At 54.9% G+C, this 16,745-nt stretch overlaps 6 protein-coding genes across 6 annotated transcripts in view; 1 reads left to right on the top strand and 5 right to left on the bottom strand.

The window, feature by feature from the left end:
- The window catches only part of BBK36DRAFT_1191076 (isocitrate dehydrogenase NADP-dependent), a gene marked incomplete at both ends in the record, with an annotated part of 1,522 nt that extends 1,042 nt beyond the window's left edge, over positions 1 to 480 (bottom strand). The window contains 2 exons of the mRNA XM_024896704.1: positions 86 to 132; positions 201 to 480. Coding sequence (XP_024751849.1) covers positions 86 to 132; positions 201 to 480 — 327 coding nt within the window. The remainder of the gene's footprint in view (positions 1 to 85; positions 133 to 200) is intronic.
- Positions 481 to 2,322: 1,842 nt separating this feature from the next.
- On the bottom strand, positions 2,323 to 3,117 carry BBK36DRAFT_1156788 (NAD(P)-binding protein; the record flags this gene model as incomplete). Its single annotated transcript, XM_024893955.1, has 1 exon — positions 2,323 to 3,117. The coding sequence occupies one exon, from the start codon at positions 3,115 to 3,117 to the stop codon at positions 2,323 to 2,325; it is 795 nt and encodes a 264-aa protein (XP_024751848.1).
- A 298-nt stretch (positions 3,118 to 3,415) lies between these two features.
- BBK36DRAFT_1112144 (hypothetical protein) lies at positions 3,416 to 5,253 on the bottom strand (the record flags this gene model as incomplete). The annotated part of the gene is made up of 3 exons (XM_024889780.1): positions 3,416 to 4,513; positions 4,597 to 5,115; positions 5,191 to 5,253. 3 exons carry the CDS (start codon positions 5,251 to 5,253, stop codon positions 3,416 to 3,418), a joined length of 1,680 nt encoding a protein of 559 aa, XP_024751847.1.
- A 681-nt stretch (positions 5,254 to 5,934) lies between these two features.
- Positions 5,935 to 7,059, top strand: BBK36DRAFT_1113110 (hypothetical protein; the record flags this gene model as incomplete). The annotated part of the gene is made up of 1 exon (XM_024889871.1): positions 5,935 to 7,059. The coding sequence occupies one exon, from the start codon at positions 5,935 to 5,937 to the stop codon at positions 7,057 to 7,059; it is 1,125 nt and encodes a 374-aa protein (XP_024751846.1).
- A 3,400-nt stretch (positions 7,060 to 10,459) lies between these two features.
- BBK36DRAFT_1112540 (hypothetical protein) lies at positions 10,460 to 11,344 on the bottom strand (the record flags this gene model as incomplete). The annotated part of the gene is made up of 2 exons (XM_024889816.1): positions 10,460 to 10,868; positions 10,938 to 11,344. 2 exons carry the CDS (start codon positions 11,342 to 11,344, stop codon positions 10,460 to 10,462), a joined length of 816 nt encoding a protein of 271 aa, XP_024751845.1.
- Positions 11,345 to 15,062: 3,718 nt separating this feature from the next.
- Positions 15,063 to 15,692, bottom strand: BBK36DRAFT_1112101 (hypothetical protein; the record flags this gene model as incomplete). Its single annotated transcript, XM_024889775.1, has 1 exon — positions 15,063 to 15,692. One exon carries the CDS (start codon positions 15,690 to 15,692, stop codon positions 15,063 to 15,065), a length of 630 nt encoding a protein of 209 aa, XP_024751844.1.
- Between the last annotated feature and the right edge of the window lie 1,053 nt (positions 15,693 to 16,745).

The raw sequence follows: 16,745 nt of genomic DNA, 5'->3' as shown, positions 1-16,745 counted from the left end.
TGCCGTGGTAGGCGTTGCGGGAGCCGCCGTGGCAGAAGGCGCTCGGGTAACAGTAGGGAGCGTAGGGCGCGGAGCAGGGGCCGACCTTCGTCGGGTAGTAGTAGCCGGCGGTGCGGATGGGAGAGAGCCACACTGGGGAGTGTACATGTTAGATAAGGGGGGGGGCATATGAGATCTCGGGGGGAAGAATCAAAGCTTACTCTGCTTGAGGTTGAACTCCTTGACACGGGCCTCGTCAGGGGTAATGGTGGCGCACTTGACTCCGACAGAGTACTTCTTGATGGCCTCGGCGGCGTCGAGTGTGACCTGGTCGTTGGTCTGGTCGCGGTACTCCAGCCCCAGGTCGTAGTACTTGAGGTCGATGTCGAGGTAGGGGAAGATGAAGCGCTCCTTGATGCTCTTCCAGATGATGCGCGTCATCTCGTCGCCGTCCAGCTCGACGACGGGGTTCTTGACCTTGATCTTGCTGGCGGTGGCCATGTTGCGGGCGGACAGGGCGGCGACGGAGAGCGTCTGGACGGCGCCGAAGGAGGAGGCCCGGAGAGGCTGCAGCGGCCGGAGGGCGGCGCGGCGGGAGAGGCCGGCGAGGAGGCGAGGAGCGGGACTCATGATGGGCGAGTTTGCTATGAAGAAAAAGGAAGAAAGAAGAAAAATAGGTAGATGGGGTTTGGTGTAGTTGAGCTTGGTAGAACGATCCCAGAACGAGCTGTCGTTGACTGGAGCCGATAGCGGGAGGGTGGAATAGCCGGTGGAGGGACTGTCTCTGGCTTAATCCCGTCCTCTTTGCGATTCTCTTCACGGTTCGTATGATTTCCGTGCTGGCGTCTTTTTATCTTGGTCCAGTCTCGCAGCTGCGTGAATATCACGAACAGACCCAAGATCGCTGTTGAATGTCCGACGAGTGGCGAAGCGCGAAAGAGCAGACGGAGAGCCGATTGCGATGCGATGCGCCTCTTGCGAACAGAGGTGGGATGGTGGGGTGAAGGCGGATCGGAGAACGCGCGGGGACCCGACCGGAGATCGACTGGGATGCAACTGCAACAACTGAGGGGATTTTTTGCTGAATTCTGAGAAGAGAGGACACCGGGGACGAGGGATGAGACGGGGGGGTTTTATATACGAATGACACAGACGAGGCCGGGAGTAGAGAGGAGCATGTAATAAGAGAGGAGGAACAAAAAAAGTAGAAGCAATCGTCGTTATCAATCTACTTAGTCGGTATCGATAGCTTCACGACGCCGAACAACGGAGCTGTAAGACCCATCCGATGCAGTCTGCAGTATATTGAAGACGTCCATCAGCTGTCGGTATTTATTTCTCTATGAATAATCCATTTGCTGGAATCATCCATTCTCCTCTGATATCTGCATTGTGAGCATCATCGAATCCATCGCATAGCATACAATTGTTGGCAGTGAGTTGTTCTTTGCCTCTACTCTCCTCTCTCTCTCTCTCTCTTCTTGGTAGTAGCATCGGACATGGAGCAAGCTTCGGCTGACAGGCAATGTCTTGAGCCTCCCCCACAGCTGGAGCACCCGATCCACTGCAAGGGCCCGGATATTAGTAACTCGACGAGATTTTATTACTGGCTTCCAGCCGAGCAAGCTGCATGACAGGCTCGCATGTAGCTCTGCGCTGCATTATCGCGATCGACGCCGATGTAGGAGCTGCTCTCGTTGCTCAGTCATTGAGTGCCAAGCTGGATGGAGGTAATATTAGTAGTGGTAACATGTTGTCGTCGAACGAAGGCAGTAATGTGTAATAATGTGCGAGTAGTATGTAGTATGTATGTAGGTGCCCGTGGCTGTATGTAGGTAGGTTCAACTCAAAAGATACTATCATGTCCTCTCCAGCTTCACCATCTTCTCTCCTCCTCCCCACGCATCATCCATCACAACACATGCCACACTCCATACACAAAACATCCCTTTACCCGGACTCAGCCGCGCGACCATGAAATAGCCAACTGCTGGAAACAGAAACTCCCAAAGTGTCGTGCGTGCGGGGTTGCGTCGAATGAGGACGACAGGACGGGCATCAGAGTCCAGAATTGGAGATGGCAGCGATGCAACAGTTTCTCTCCGCACTCTCCGTCTCTTCCGCAGGTCAGTCGATGCAGGGGGAAACCTCCTTTACAGCATCCAGACTGAATCATGTGTTTCTTGTAATAATGGAACTTCCATCATCCGTCACTTGCCTCGGCTTGATATGGATATCTTGCTCTCCTGATGTCGTGCTCTCGCCTCTCCCCATGAACCCATCCCCATGAACCCAACACAATAACATCTAACATCATCCGCCCTCTCCGTGATATGACAACCCTCACTCAGGATACACCATCTTCCTCGTAACCCCCCCATCAACAACCATCTCCACCCCCGTCACGCCCTCATTCTCCGCCAGATACACCACGGCCCTCGCCACGTCCTCCACCTTGCCCACCCGCCCCGTGAGCTGCCACCGCATGTCCTCCTCGCTCAGCCCGTCCTCCCACCGGACCCCCTTCTCGTCCGCCTCGCGACACTCGTCCAGCACGTGGATCCAGCCGGGCAGCACCGCGCTCACCCGCACCCCGTCCCTCGCCAGCGACACCGCCATGCTCTGCGCCAAGCCCAGCAAGCCGGCCTTGGTCGCCGAGTAGGCCTCGTTGTCCGGCTCGCTCATGACCGCCCGCGTCGACGACATGTGCACCACGCAGCCCCGAGCCGCCCGCAGCATCCCCAGGCACGCCTGCGTCACCAGCATCGGCCCCGTCAGGTTCGTCTCGACGCTCCGGTTCCACTCCTCCAGCGTCATGTCCGCCAGCCTCGTCCCGCCCACGCCGCCCGTGTGCGCCGCGTTGTTCACCAGGCAGTCCAGCCTGCTGCCGAACAGCCCGTCCGCCCGCCGCACCGCCTCCCGGATCTCCTGCGGCAGCCGCACGTCGCACAGCGCCGCGTCAAAGTCCTGCCCGCGCCGGTGCGTCTTGGCCAGCACGCCCGCCGTGTGCTCCAGCTCCGTCTTGTTGCTGTCGATGAGGAAGACGCGGTGGCCCGACTGCAGCAGGATCCGAGACAGGCCGCGGCCGATGCCCCGCCCGGCTCCGGTGATGAGGAACGTCTTTGGGCCCGGCGCCATTCTGGTGAGGATTGGTGGAAGGTGAGTGAAAGAAGATGAAGTTGAAGAATGAATGCTTATGATCCGCTCTCCCCGCTTACATGTGCATGACTTGACTTGAACCCCATCTCACGCGTGGCTGATGATGTCACAGGGCGCGCGCCAGATCACTGCCCCTGAATGACATGGCTTTGAATATTCTAATACTTAGGTGCCTCCAATCTGGGATATGTGCTTGATTCATCGTATGGTCCATGGACTCTTGAGTAAACTCGGCTTCATCAGCGTATATTAGCATCTCTAGGCGCAACACAAGAACTTAAATATCAAATATATCCCCAATGCCCTGCCCTCCGCCTCTCCGCACATCCACAATGTCCAGCCTCCATCCCTCCCAGTGCTTCAGCGACCTCTTGATCTCCTTGATCCTCTCTATCCGCCTCTTGGACTCTTCTTCGTGCGCCTTCCGGAATGCTTCTTCGTCGAACTCTACATCGTCGTCGTCCAGCAGGTCATCGTCGCCTCCTCCGGCGAGGGCGTTCAGGCCATGCGCGATGAACTCGCCGATGCCCCCCGCTGTCGACCCCTTCTTGTGGGCAGGCGCGTGGTTGTTGCCCGAGAGATCCACGTCGTCGAAGCCGGGACTAGTGGCCTCCATCTCGCGCCGTCTCTCAATCCAAGCGCCGCTGCGAAGCTCGTGATTCTCTGCCTCGAGGCTGCGAATCCTCTGCTCCAGCTTGCGCCTGCCCTCATCCTCGAGCTCATCCACGCCCTCGTCGTCGAGACCGCCGCCGCCGTCTGTCGACTTACGACTGGCAAGCCTGGCGTTTTCGCTCTCCAGCTTCTCAGCCCTGGATCGCAGCTCCCGTACCTCACCCTCTGCCTTCTCCTTGTCCTTCCTCAGAGCTTGTGATCGTGCGTCCTGCTCCTTGTGCAGCGTGGTCAATGCCGCCACCTTCTTTTCTAGCGCCTCAACCTTCTTCTCTAGCTCTTCCTTTGCCTTCTTGGTTTCCTCTAGCTCACGTTCCAGCGTCCTCGCCTTGGTCTCTGCGCTGGTGCGCTCGCTGCCTTCGCGGACCGCCTTTTCCGTCGTGCGCTCGAGGTTCTTCTTTACGTCTTGCAGTTCACGCTGAGCTTTGCCGGCTGCTGCTTCGGCGCGCGCCACCTTGTCTTCCAGCGCGGCGATCTGTTCCTTCTCCGATGACGCGCCGCTCTCCTGTCGCTCAACACGAGCCTTGAGCTTGGAAATTTCAATCTCCATGGACTCAATGGTGGCTGATTTGGCGTCGAGCTCAGCTTGGAGCGACGGCGGGGAGGCGCTTATTGACACCGACTGACGATGAGCATGGCCAGAGTTCCGTGACACTTGCTGCTGTAATTGGGAGTTTTGACGCTGTAGAGATGCAATCTCCTCCTTCTGCGGCATGGTTAGCACAAGAGAGTTTGAGCATGCGAAACGGGGTAGAGAGTTATCCTGCTCCCCCCTTTCCTAACACATACCAACTTCTCTGTTTGATCATCCTTGCCGCCCTTCGTATCAGATTCGCGCAGGTCGGCCAGCTCTTCCTCTGCCTTCTTCCACCTTTTCTCCGAGTCGGATGCGTCCTTGGTGAGGCGTTTGTTCTCCTTCTCCAGCTCTTCTATCCTAGCCACATGCTTTCTGTAAATGTCGGCAGCCGTATCGCCACCCTCGGGGTTGAAGGGTCCGGGTGACATTGGCCCCGAGCCGGCGCGAAAAGACGTGGATCTGAGCTTTGATTGTTGCGCCAGGGATGGCGTCTCGGATGGCGGCGACTCGACGGCCTTGTCTTCTGCCTCTTCCTCGGCCTTGGGCTCCTCGACAGCTGTGTTGTCCTCGGCAGGCTTGTCATCTTCGGTGGGTTTGTCGTCCATGGCATCTGGCTCGCTCGGCTGGGGCTGCTCTGAGGTGTCTTCTGCGGCGTCGGGAGCGGATGCCTCAGCTTCGGCTTTGGAATCCGACTTGGCCCCTTTCTTCTTTTTCTTCTTCAATTGCTCGACCTGCAGCAGCATCTGTTAGAAGCGCAAACACCTTGATAGGCCGACTGGATGCTGGGGACGAAGTGGGATGCTCACGCGCTTCTTGGCGGCCGCAATCTTCTCCTGCTTCTGGCGCTCCAGTTCTGCTGCGTCCGCCATGGTCAATTGGAGGGGGGCAGAGGCAGCTGTGGTGAGTCGTGCTGATGCTTCCTGAGCTGTTGACGATACGCGGTCCTGTTGTGTTGCCCTTGTTTCTGGCGGGACCTTCGTCATAGGTGGCCAGTGTTGGCAGCCTATACAGTGCCGACCACGCACAGTCCCATCGCATACTGTGTCGTGCATCAAGGGAGGAAGTCACTGCGGTGCAGAATGCCAACCCAATAGGTATCGAAAAAACATCTGATTTTATTTCTACGCCTGGTTGATTGAATTGTGGAACTTCCAGCAAAATGGCTTTGATTCCGATCGACATTTCCCTTTTTCTTATAGGAGCTATTTTCGAATGCCCATAGCAGCAGTAACAGAGGTCCTGAGCCTCCTGGGCCTCTACTGTAGCAAGTCCTCGATGGCGTCGATATCGTGACGGATATTCAGGTTTGCTCCTGCCTCGTGATGCCAATTCCAGCACATGACATAATGCAAAAACCCTCTTCGCTTCAAAGTCGTTCCTCCTCAGCTTTGAACTGCCCTCACTCCCTTGAACATCATTTTCTGCCTCTGATGCTCTTCATCTCTCCCTTCTCTCATCTGATCTCCTAGTCACCATCGTTAGTGTCATCGTCTCTCCACTTGAGCAGGAATCACTCGGTCTTCTCTGTTCTGTCCGTCAGCAGCTTCAACATGAACTGGATGGGAGGAAACCTCTCTCGACATCGTCGTGGAAAAGGCTGGAAAGAGGAAATGGCTCGCCAAAAGGAATACTTTGCCAAGGCACGCTCTCGACAGCGTGAGCAGACTGCATCTCGATCCCCCGTCCCCCTCTCTGCTGCTAATTTTATACCGAATTACACATCTCCGTCAAAGAACCCTACTGCAGGCCTACACGAAGCTAAAGCAAGCCCTTCATCGGCGCTATCTCCATCAGCGCTGGGCGGCAAGCCTCTTTCTGCTGCTGCTGAGGTGTCGACAGGCCTGGGAGACGAAACGAAAAGTCTGCCAAGGGATGTTCCTCGATTGCCAATAGCATATCCGTTAGCAGAAGATGATAGACCGTCTCTGTCGGACCAGGCAGTGAGAGACCGCTCTATAGGTGCTTATGGGCCAGAGGCCGGATTCCGGAGGCTTCTGAACAGGATCGATTCAGCCGAGACCAGAATACCGAGACTTCACCTGCAGGTCGGAAGAGAAAGAGATTACTTGACCGTCTTCAGTCATACCTCCGAGCGACAGCAGCAACAAGGGGCGTCTTCAGGCCATCACAAGCACTCGGAAGTCGGCAGACAGAGAGACAATCGAAAAAGAAAGCTGAGGCAGGCCACGCCTTCACCCATCTCAATCAAAATACGAGTGGGCAGTCAAGACTATCGATGGAGCGAGTCGAGGAATTCCATTGGAATTCCCGCCTACGGCGAATGCTTGCAGACGCAAAGCGCAGCACCCGAAAGTCCAAGGAGTAAAATACAGTCAACAGATGTGACCAGCGCATCGTACCTCATGGAAGAGGTTTTGACAGTTTCTTCCTCGTCAAGTAGTCATCCAACACTGTCGTCTCCTTGCAAAAGTCGAGCATCTCGTCTCGTAGAGCTTCACAATTCGACAAGCCACACGATGGGAGCAACTCCACCAGGGTTTCAGCGCCCGCTTCCAGAATGTGCTTGCGAATCAGCACCAGAATCACCAACATTGGCGTCATTATCATCCGAGATCGACTCTACGGATAGCATAGCCGTGCAAGCCAGTGATGATGGAATCATGCCTGAGACTGAAACAGATGAAGAGCGCATATGGAGACAGTGGCTAGGATGAAAGCTAGGGCCGAGCTCCATTCCAACAGAAGCAGGACCAATCGATGGACACTCCGATTTTGACTTCGCCGAGATCCTTGAGGATATCCGCTCGTGCCTCATACCAGCTCAGGGAGTGGCAACCACTCAGTCACCGATGCAGACTCCCAAACTTCGATGCCGAGCGACAAATTGACGGAGAAATTATTCAACATCCGCGTATCATATGCCATTTCGAAGCATATAGCCGAGATGGTGGACGAGCAACAGCATCAGCTTCTGGGGAGGGGTGATAATACGGGATACGGAATACCGCATGCGAACGGATGAGGACCCACGCGAGGTTGAAAAACACAACTGCCGAAGTTTTAGTGCGGTCAGAAGCTGCAAAGGCGACGACGACATGCTCAGACATGAGCAGCTAATCAAGGGGTGGGGGTCGAGGGATTGAGCCGCCGCCGTGTAGCTGCAAGGGTGAGCCTGGTGAGAATCTGCTCCCGGGACCGATGGGACGCTCACCTGGAATGCAGCATGGGCAAGCGACAAATGCGATATTCCAAGCTGAACGGCGATGCAGACGCTTTTGCGGGAGCGCAAGACGCAACAGGACAGGCCCAGCCATACGCGGTCCCCGCCGGCCGGAGTCCGGCGACAGAGAGCTAGCTGTGGAGTCTTCAGGGCAGCTCAAGCTCAACTGCAGACAAGCCTGGAGTCCCAGGACCACGTGCCGCCGACCGCGGTTCCGGCGCCAGAGCCCCGACGGCACGCTGTCATCCCGCCTCATCAATCCGTGCGTGTCTGGCCGAAGATACCCCCGTGGGTGTTGTGTAAGCGGCTGGGTGCGCTGATGGCGACAAGCTCGCTGGTGGTGGCGGCCAGGGGCTTGTCCATGCAGGAGCATGGCTTCCACGAGCATATCCCACCACATCGATTCGCTGGAGGCGGCCACCCCCGCAATGTGCTGTGAAGCTATCACCAGCCACGCTGAAAGCCACCATGAGCCAAAACCGCTTCGGAACAACAGACAAAGATGTAAAGCTCTTTTACCCACCCTTATCTACTATCTTTCTCGCGAAAGCATTCGAATAAGGCAGATGATGTGGTGAGCAACTCCACTGCACACGGTGTGGCCATATGCATGTGCCGTACAAGCTCGTCGGCGAGCGGCATGGGAGTGCGTGTTAGTGCTTTGGTTAGCAAGCTTCAGCAACTTCCATGCAGTATATTCCAAAGGCTCTGTGCTTGGATCATGATGTCCTACAGAATCTCTCGGACAGACCTGCCTCACGACCGGTAAAAGAGCAAAACTACTGCAGCCAGACGCTTCGAGAAGGAACTTTGCTGGCCTATCCTATGCCGAATTATCATGCTGTCTTCAGCTCCCAGGCCCGGCCCAAAGGGGCGGGATGCATGCCGCCTACGACGAGAGCCCAACGGCTTCACCTACACAGCAGGCCAGCCAACCAGCCAAGATGGAAAAAAGGAGGCCCTGGTTCAAGTCAAGACGGGGAAAGCCACAGAGTTTGAAAGGCGTGAATCTGAGCAAGTCTAGATTCTGCCGTGGGAAGCACGCCGCCAGCCTCGTGCTGCAGGGCCATGCAGCTATCTCGCAGAGTGTAACGGCCGGTTCAAAGTCTGTTTGCGTAGGAGGCGCGAAGGAATGTGCTCGAGATGGACTAGTAGCTACGAGGTTAACGGGGAGAGTCCGCGACGATTGGAGGAGGATTCGTGCCTGCTCGTTTGCTTGAATCAACGCGGCGCACAGGGATGACTCGCAAGGGGCGAGCACAAGACAATGAAATGACAAAGCACGAACGGCAGCCCTGTGTCCCAAGTTCTGATAACCCGAAAAGCTTTGGCATCCGACTAGCAACTTCAATAGAGCCGTTGAAGATGCTCCGGCGCCCCGATTTTTCGTGCCAATGTTACCCCAGCGCCAATGTTAGCCGCCACTTGCTGAACCGAGCCGATACGATACGATACCCGTCAGGTCTTATCGCATCATTTGCGGTTTATTTCCTTGAAGGTGAGATGTGATCGCGCAGCTCGCTCGTCATCGCGGACAATGCACGAGCATCTGTCGTCTATTCTGTATAGTATTCCTTGATGTGAAGAATAAGGGGGGCAGGTGGTGTGGGGGGAAGGCAAAAGCAACAAAGACAAGGAAACCCCAGAAAATCACTGGAAATGTGTAGGAACAAGAACGTTTCTGCTTGCCAAACGCCGAATCCCAGCCTGAAGACAAACAGAACTGCCGAAAGTATTTTTGCCCAGTTGCCAAATTGAGTAAACGAACGCAAAAACGAAAACACAAATACCAATACTTTATATGCCCAAGTTTCCAACCGTCTTGTTTGGCTTCTTCATTAAAGAGACTTTGCCCCAAAAGCAAAAAGACACATGAAGCCCCCAATCGTCATTGGCGGCCAATCGGACGCCGCTCCCCCCTCCAATCAGCCCAAATCTCCCCAAAGTGTGTGTGAGTGAGATGGATGTGAGTGTGTGTGTGTGCTCGTGCCTCGTTGATAGAACGGCGCGCCACTTTGATGAAGAGAACAAGAGCAACGGCGTCGGGGGGGCCCAGCCAGCCCAACGCTACCAGCCATGCAAGCCTTTCGTTCATGATCCCTGCTCGCCTGGTGACAGTGTAACCATGGGTTGGTAGGTAGACCGTATAGGGCGGGAGAAGGAGGAATGGGAAGGGCTGCCTGAGGTTGTATTGGATGAGCCTTATGACTTGATGGTGAAAAGCCCGGCAGTGAGCCACAGGAGGGGAAGTCAGAGTGGTGAAGTCGACCGGTCCAGCCACTGGTGCTTGCTTGCTCACAATTGAAGCTAGGCCCGGGCTTAGCTGGCATAGCTGAAAGAGCGGAGGAAGCAAATCGCGATGCTAGTTCGTCATGGCTTGATATGCACACCACAAGCAAGTATGAGCGAGTCCCAAGGCGAGAGGTACTGAGCAAGTAGCTCTCTGCACTCATCTCGGACAAGTGAGACTTGATAACTTCATCATTTGGTTGGAGCTAAGTGGCACCTGCTACGTAAGTAGCTATTATGTACCCATGGTAGTAGCATGGGGTTTGGCTTGCATGAGGAGAAAAGAAGAAGAGAATAAGGAAAAGCACAGGCTGATGCTAAAATAGAACGTGATGATCAAAGCCAATCCCGTAAGCTTCGCTGGGAAGTGCTGATCCCCTCTATGTAATGGTATGTCGGCAGATGCAAAAGTTGAAACTCTGACGGACAGGAGCGCGGTCCGTCCAGAGCGCACAGCTTTGTTTGGTGGGATGTGAATGCATGTAGTCAGAAGGAGGAGGAGGCAGCGGTAGGGGGGTCAGGGGTGTGTAAGTGGTTGGTGACGCCGCTGTGGTTGAAGCACACAAGAGCCCCTGTGTGAATTTGGGTTTCTTCGTCTCTTTCGGTTACTCTCGCCGGCGAATCTCTTTTCGCTTTGCTTGCAGGGATGTCTTGCAAGTAGGGCATTCGTAACCCTGGCGGCTGATGTAGACTCTCTTGAGGCACTTGGTGCACCGCCACCAGGTGTGTGAAGCATTGCGGCCTTCGAACCAGTCTTCCTTGGCGGCAACTCCACGTTTCTCAATGTCTTCCTTGTGGAAGTCTCTCAGGTGGTCGCGGAAATGGTCGCGGCGGTGAAAGGGATCGCGACGCCGGCCACAGCGGGCATAATCGCAGTGATACGAGTCCTTCTGAGAAGAGGGAGCGTGCTTGTGTTTGTAGTGACGGTCAAGATCGGCGCGACGCTTGAAGGGCTTCGCATCGCAGCCAGGGTGGAGGCAGCAAACTGGATAGTCGCGGCCACTTGAGGCAAACCTATGCTCAAATCGGTTAACCGCGAATGCCGCTGCTGGCGGTCTTCGGACGCTCCAGAGGGCAACTTACGTTGGCGATTCCGAGGGCGAGGCCGCTTCTTGGCCAGTGGTGGCATCCGGACTGCTGTAGGCCGACGACGCAGGCGTGCTGGCGCTTGCATATGGCGGGAAGTAAGATAAGCTGGGGTCCCGCGAGGTCTGGTGTGTGTAAAAGGAGTCTGTCGAGGTCGGCGATGCGGGGGAGCTCGCTTCTGAGCCCCCTTCTGAGCCCCCGGACAGAGACACAGGCTGTGGATCGCAGAGCTTTGAAGCGTCTACCATGGCAGCGTGGCCGTTGATATCGAAGGAAAACCAGTTGTCATACGGCAGGTTCGCTTCGCCCATCTGAGCATCTTCGTACATCAGGCTCTCGTCATATAGCCGAGCGTCGATGCAGAGCTGGCTGTACGAGCTCAATTGGAAAGTGTCGTCCGTCATTGTGTTCGTATGCATGAATACTTCAATGGCGAACGACCGATGTCTTCAACGAAGCTGAGCAGCTATCGACTGCCGGAATGAACGAAACTTGGGTGAGCAATGGCTCGTCCAAGTCAAGCGAAGCTGTTTGTATACGTCTCGTACGCAATGGCAAAACAATAAGAGGCCACCTTGGCAACACAAGGTAGAAGACGATGTTATGGAACGATATGAGGAGGTAGCTCGAGACTCGAGACAACAAGACGAGGGCAGTCGGCAGCTTTTGTGTCCAATGCTCGAGGGACGACGCAGCCGGAGGTACTTGTATATATGCATAGCTTGCCCATCTGAGCGTGACCAGGGGAAGGGCTGTGTTTATTTCAACACAAGGAATAGCAGATAACGAACCCTCGACCTCGTACTCTGGTATGTACCTTCATCCTTGAGGTAACATCGGCAGCACGGCTTCTAGAAGCTATCTAGATTTGGCGCGTAGGTATGGAGCCCGGTAGGGCGGAAGTATGCCAGGGTTGCTCTTCAGAAGTACCTGTTCCAAGGGTGACGTCGAGGTATCCGCTAGCCTGCTCGTCGATGCAAAACCTTATGCGGAGGGGCGTCGAGCAAGTGAGGCATCAGGTCAAGGCCTCGACACGGACCGCCGTCCGGTAGGGAGTGGACTCTGTGCGACATGCAGAATGGACAGAGCCATGTGGAGATGGATGGTCAGACCCTGTAGTAGTACTAGTACCAAGTAAACCCTTTGCGGACCCGCGAGAAGATCCATCATCATACCGCAGAGCAAGAACTCATATCTCGCTCCCGTAGAGAACATAGAGATACTACCACCAGGTGAAGAGCCGAGTCGCGACCCTCCAAGCCATTCCTGGTTAACCAACCAATCTCCATTGGCCACTGTTTCCCGATCCGGTCCCGTTGGAGTTGTAGGTCGGTTCATGGCTTTGACAGCTCGTGCGGCTGAACCTTGGCGGCCATTCTGCTTCCAAGCCTATCCAATATGCTGGCCTCTGTACTCCGTAACTTGCAGAGAGCTCCCAGGAAACCCCAGCTACCGGTTTTCACAACCCATCGAGCTTTGTAGGGGCTCCGCTTTCAGGACCCTTGCCGCCCCATCATACAGGCAAATGCGCAATGTTGCATCTGCCGTTTGGGCATTGTTCACTTTAGCATCTTGTGCTGCTTGCCAAAGACAGGAACGGTGGAGAGCAAGTGCAGAGATCCCAGGCACTAAAACAAGCGACAGTCGAGATGACCGCGGCCGTGCTGGAAAATCTGATGACTCGGCAGATTCGGCAGCGTCAGATCGAGTGTAGGTTGTTCGCCGTCCATTGGCCAATCGCGGTCAACAACGGCCTGGAGAAGGGTAGCAGAGCACGAGCTTCGGGGTCGCGAGCAGAGACGCACGCACGCAACAACGCAAAAATCTCCCAAACGGTCGTAACCACGAGGGGTCCCCTAGTCCCAGTCTCAGCACCACTGGTTGGCCGAGAAATGCAAGCCACACGACGCCAACAATGACCGTTTTTTCCAGCCGTCAACACGGATAGGGCTCATTCGAGGGTTAATTACCCCGAAGCAAGTCGCTGCTTCTCACCACGCTGGCGTGCATACAGAGTCGCAACTACCCATGCCGTTATGGAAAACGTGCTTCGGGCAATAAGATTAGTCTTTGAAGGGGCAAGTGCAAGATGCTTCTCGCAAAGTGCCTCGAGACTCCCGGGGGAACCTTGTGACCGCATCTCCCGAATCCCGAATCCCAAAGGCCAGTATGTGGCTTACCCGTGAGCCTCAAGATGTGAACTACTATAGTATACTCCCTAGACAAGCATGCCGGCATGAGATGTCGGAATCACTGGCAGTCCAACTGACCAGCCAATGACACACACCGTTTGGCAGGGAGGAGTGCAGTGACAGGCACGCTGGTCGCAGTCCAGGTACGGCATTGCTTTGCTTGTCGACCACCATCTCATGTGCTCAAGATTTGACAGTTGTCGTCGGGGGTGGGACCAGGGAACTAGGAGGAGGTGTCAGAGGAGATGCTGCAGGACACGAGCGGCTGCATCTCTTGGCACAGTTCACGGTTGCTGCGTGTCCGGCTAGCGCTGGGTTTGAATCACTTGGTTTCGAACGTAATCCCAGGGAACGACGAGACAAACCGAGATTCCATGTTGCGAAACACCACAGAGCGTCCAAATGATTCATGGAAGGGCGTCGTCGAGGTCCAACTATGGAGCTTTCCACTGTCACGGAGAACCATGTAAGCCAGTAAAGGCGACTGCCTATATCGAGAGGTAGAACGCAAGCCTTTCCCATATTCTCTTTCTCGTCTGGGACCCAGTTCCTGGGTGAAGCCATTACAAATTTTCTTCGTCAGCGTGCCCCCCACGACTTCTCGTTGTAGCGCATCAAGCGCCCAGGAAAAGTTCCGCAACCTGTAGGAGCAGAAAGGTGGTCGGGGGACGACCAGAAGCACATTAGGTCCCTGTCACCGGGAAACCATGGCGAAGGCTTAGCAGATTTGCGTCTTTTGTACTTCGTACACGCCGCCCTATGCTTCGGCTGTAACATCGCGGAAGCGATGCCCCGGAGAGGTGTGACGAAACTTTTGCAATGGCGGATGCTGATATGGCCACACTTGGCCGAAATGTATGCCCGGTTGCTTCCTAGAACCATCTCAGCACAAGCTATACCTGCTGGTGATGCTCATGGCGATCTCACAACTCGGGCTTACAGACTCATCTCCCCGCAAGCGGCAACACCGCTCATGATCTGCTCGTAGCTTCCACTTGCTTGGGCTTGTTTAGTGGGCGAAGATAACGCAGGATTCCGGCCACTCTTAGTGATGAACTTGGCTAGATCAAATCGGTTGCTGGTCTCGGTGGTCAGGGCACATGGCTTCCAAGGCCGGCAAAACTTATCGAGGCGGTCGAAGCGGTGTCAGATTGTAGTAGATCAAGGGACGACAAAGGACTGCCATGTGTACTCGGCTTCGTATGCCCAGCCGGGCATCTCGAGACAGGGCAGATAGACAAGAAGCCCGAAAGACGGCGAGAGAGATCCGACAGCAAAACGCCCGGCTGCAATAGGGAGAAGCATCTGGAAGCGAAAGTGGAAAAGGGAGAAGAAGGGTTTTGCCGGAGAAGAGCAAAGAGCAGCGGTAGTAGGTAGTGACTTGCACCTGCCTACCCATGTATGTCACTTGTCCATCGAGATCTGGGAGGACGGAAGAATCCATGAAGGAGATGATCCAAAATGCATGATGTGCGCCTTCCCTGGGCGCTAGTACGGCTTGGATCTCGGCAACTGCGACTGCGGATCGGCAAGTAAGAATGGCAGGAGCGGCTTCTTCGACAAATAAAATAGTTAGAGAATGGGAAACTACCTCGGAACAAAGACCGACTTCGGAAAAAGGCATGCATATCTAGACTGCCTTAGTAGGCATGACACGTCGACCATCTGGATTCTGCTGGACCTTTTGGGCATGACAAGAGACAGGGAACATGGAAAGTTCCGACATTGCGGCATCTCTACTCCGCAGAAGACTTTCTAGAACACTCATTTTGCTGTTGTTTTTAGGCTAATGTACCTGATGGCAGTCTAGTAGAGTGTCTGGCTTGATATCCAGCCAAATGGATCGAGAGAATACCGCCTTGATGAACCAACCTTTCCGAGACCCAACGACAAAAGAAGAAACCACTCCAAGCGTGCTCCATGCCGTCGTCTACTGGAAGTCTGCCTGACGACTGCCCGAGGCCACGGTTCCCTTAGCATCCTCACCCATAGCCTCATCCTCGTCCTTATCCTCGCCCTTGTCCTCCTCGAACGCAGCAAGACCAGACTTCCACTTCATGCGCTCCTTGGCAACGGGAACATCCCCAAAGACCTGCGCCATGGTGATCCAGTGCATGCAGTACTGCAGGTACTCCTCGTGCTGCGCCACCTTGACCTCGTACGCCTTGACGAGCTCCTGCTGCTGCGTGAGCTCCTTCTTCAACTCCTCAATCTTGAGCTCCAGCTCCTCCATGAGCATGTACTGCGAATCCTGCTCCTCCCGGAGCCAGCCGAGCTCGCCGGCCGTGGTCCAGCCGACGGGGGCCTCCTTGCGGCGCTCGTACCGGTCCGCGTGGTCGCTGAAGAGCGCCGAGAAGGACTTGGCCACCTTGTTGAAGACGGTGGTCTTGAAGTTGACCGTGTCCGGGTCGGTCATGCCTTGCATGCCGTCGTCAGCGTCGCTCGCCTTGCCTTTGCCCTTGCCTTTGCCTCTTTGAAAGGTGGTGGCTCGTCGAGCCTTGAGCTCCTCCTTGGTGGTTGGGTCGTACCAAGTGACGTACTGGTTGCCGGCAACACTCATTTTCGTGATGATTCTGGCCCTATTGAATTAGCCTTGCTGAAAACGCATCTGCAACACTGATTGTTTGCTCACCGGGTAGTAGGGGGTTTTAATCCTCAAGTGCAGTTCTTGTGCGAAGTGGGATGCAAGAGTTTGTAGTGTGCAAGTTACCGTCCTTTGAAATCAGAGAGAAGAATCAGACATATACTCCCCTTCAGACTGCACAAACAAAACAAAGGCAAACGGAGCTGCTTCTACACCTGCAGTCACTTGCGTTTCCTATCCAATCTCACTGCAAACTCACAGTTGCTTTCCTCAATGATTCAGAGCACTTATCGTGAACAGCCCATCGGCCCCCCCTTTTTTTCAAACAGCTTCAGCTCCCAGCTGCCAATGGCGAGCGTTTACCGTATGTACCGAGTCCGTTTGCTTCATTATTCTGTCCTATCAACGTTCTTTTCACATTTCAGCTGTCCCCGCCCTTCTTACCTTGATGTCTTCTATCAACATGAACGGACAACCCCAGTACAAACGGGTATCAACACAACAGTCAGAGACGATCTTAAAGAAAATCCTCACTTTCTTTATGGTCTATCCAGGTCGTATGTGGACCATAGTCCTCTGGCTGCCGTCAGCCTCTCCCGTCCGTATGTACCTGCAGACACGAGACCAAGGAACGAGTCCACTCTATCTCTAGATCTCTTCCGTCGAGATGCCAGATCAAATCTCGATCCCACCACAACACACCCTCACTAGTTCCAACATGCAAAGACACCACCCCCATCCACCCAGTATCCAGTTATCGAATACCCTCAAAGAAGTACCTAGAATCACGGGCAAGCACATGCAAGATCCCCACACTCCAGAATTACATTCCCCTCACACCCCTTGAACAAGTCTACAGTACTATTCCGTACTCCTTGGCGAGTCATGCCTCTACAGGAGATCAGATGCAGTCATACCGGTTTTTCCCCGCCCGTAAGGGTGAGGAAAGAAGGATCGTGAGGGGTTGAGCAAGCCCCTTAGCAAGCAGGCATCTTGACTCATGGCCTATGCGGGGAGGCGATGGTAAAG

The sequence above is a fragment of the Trichoderma citrinoviride genome, assembly GCF_003025115.1.
Source record: "Trichoderma citrinoviride strain TUCIM 6016 unplaced genomic scaffold BBK36scaffold_3, whole genome shotgun sequence".
Lineage (NCBI taxonomy): Eukaryota > Fungi > Ascomycota > Sordariomycetes > Hypocreales > Hypocreaceae > Trichoderma > Trichoderma citrinoviride.
The sequence above is the reverse complement of the archived record's forward strand: the minus strand, read 5'-3'. Positions and strand labels throughout refer to the sequence as shown.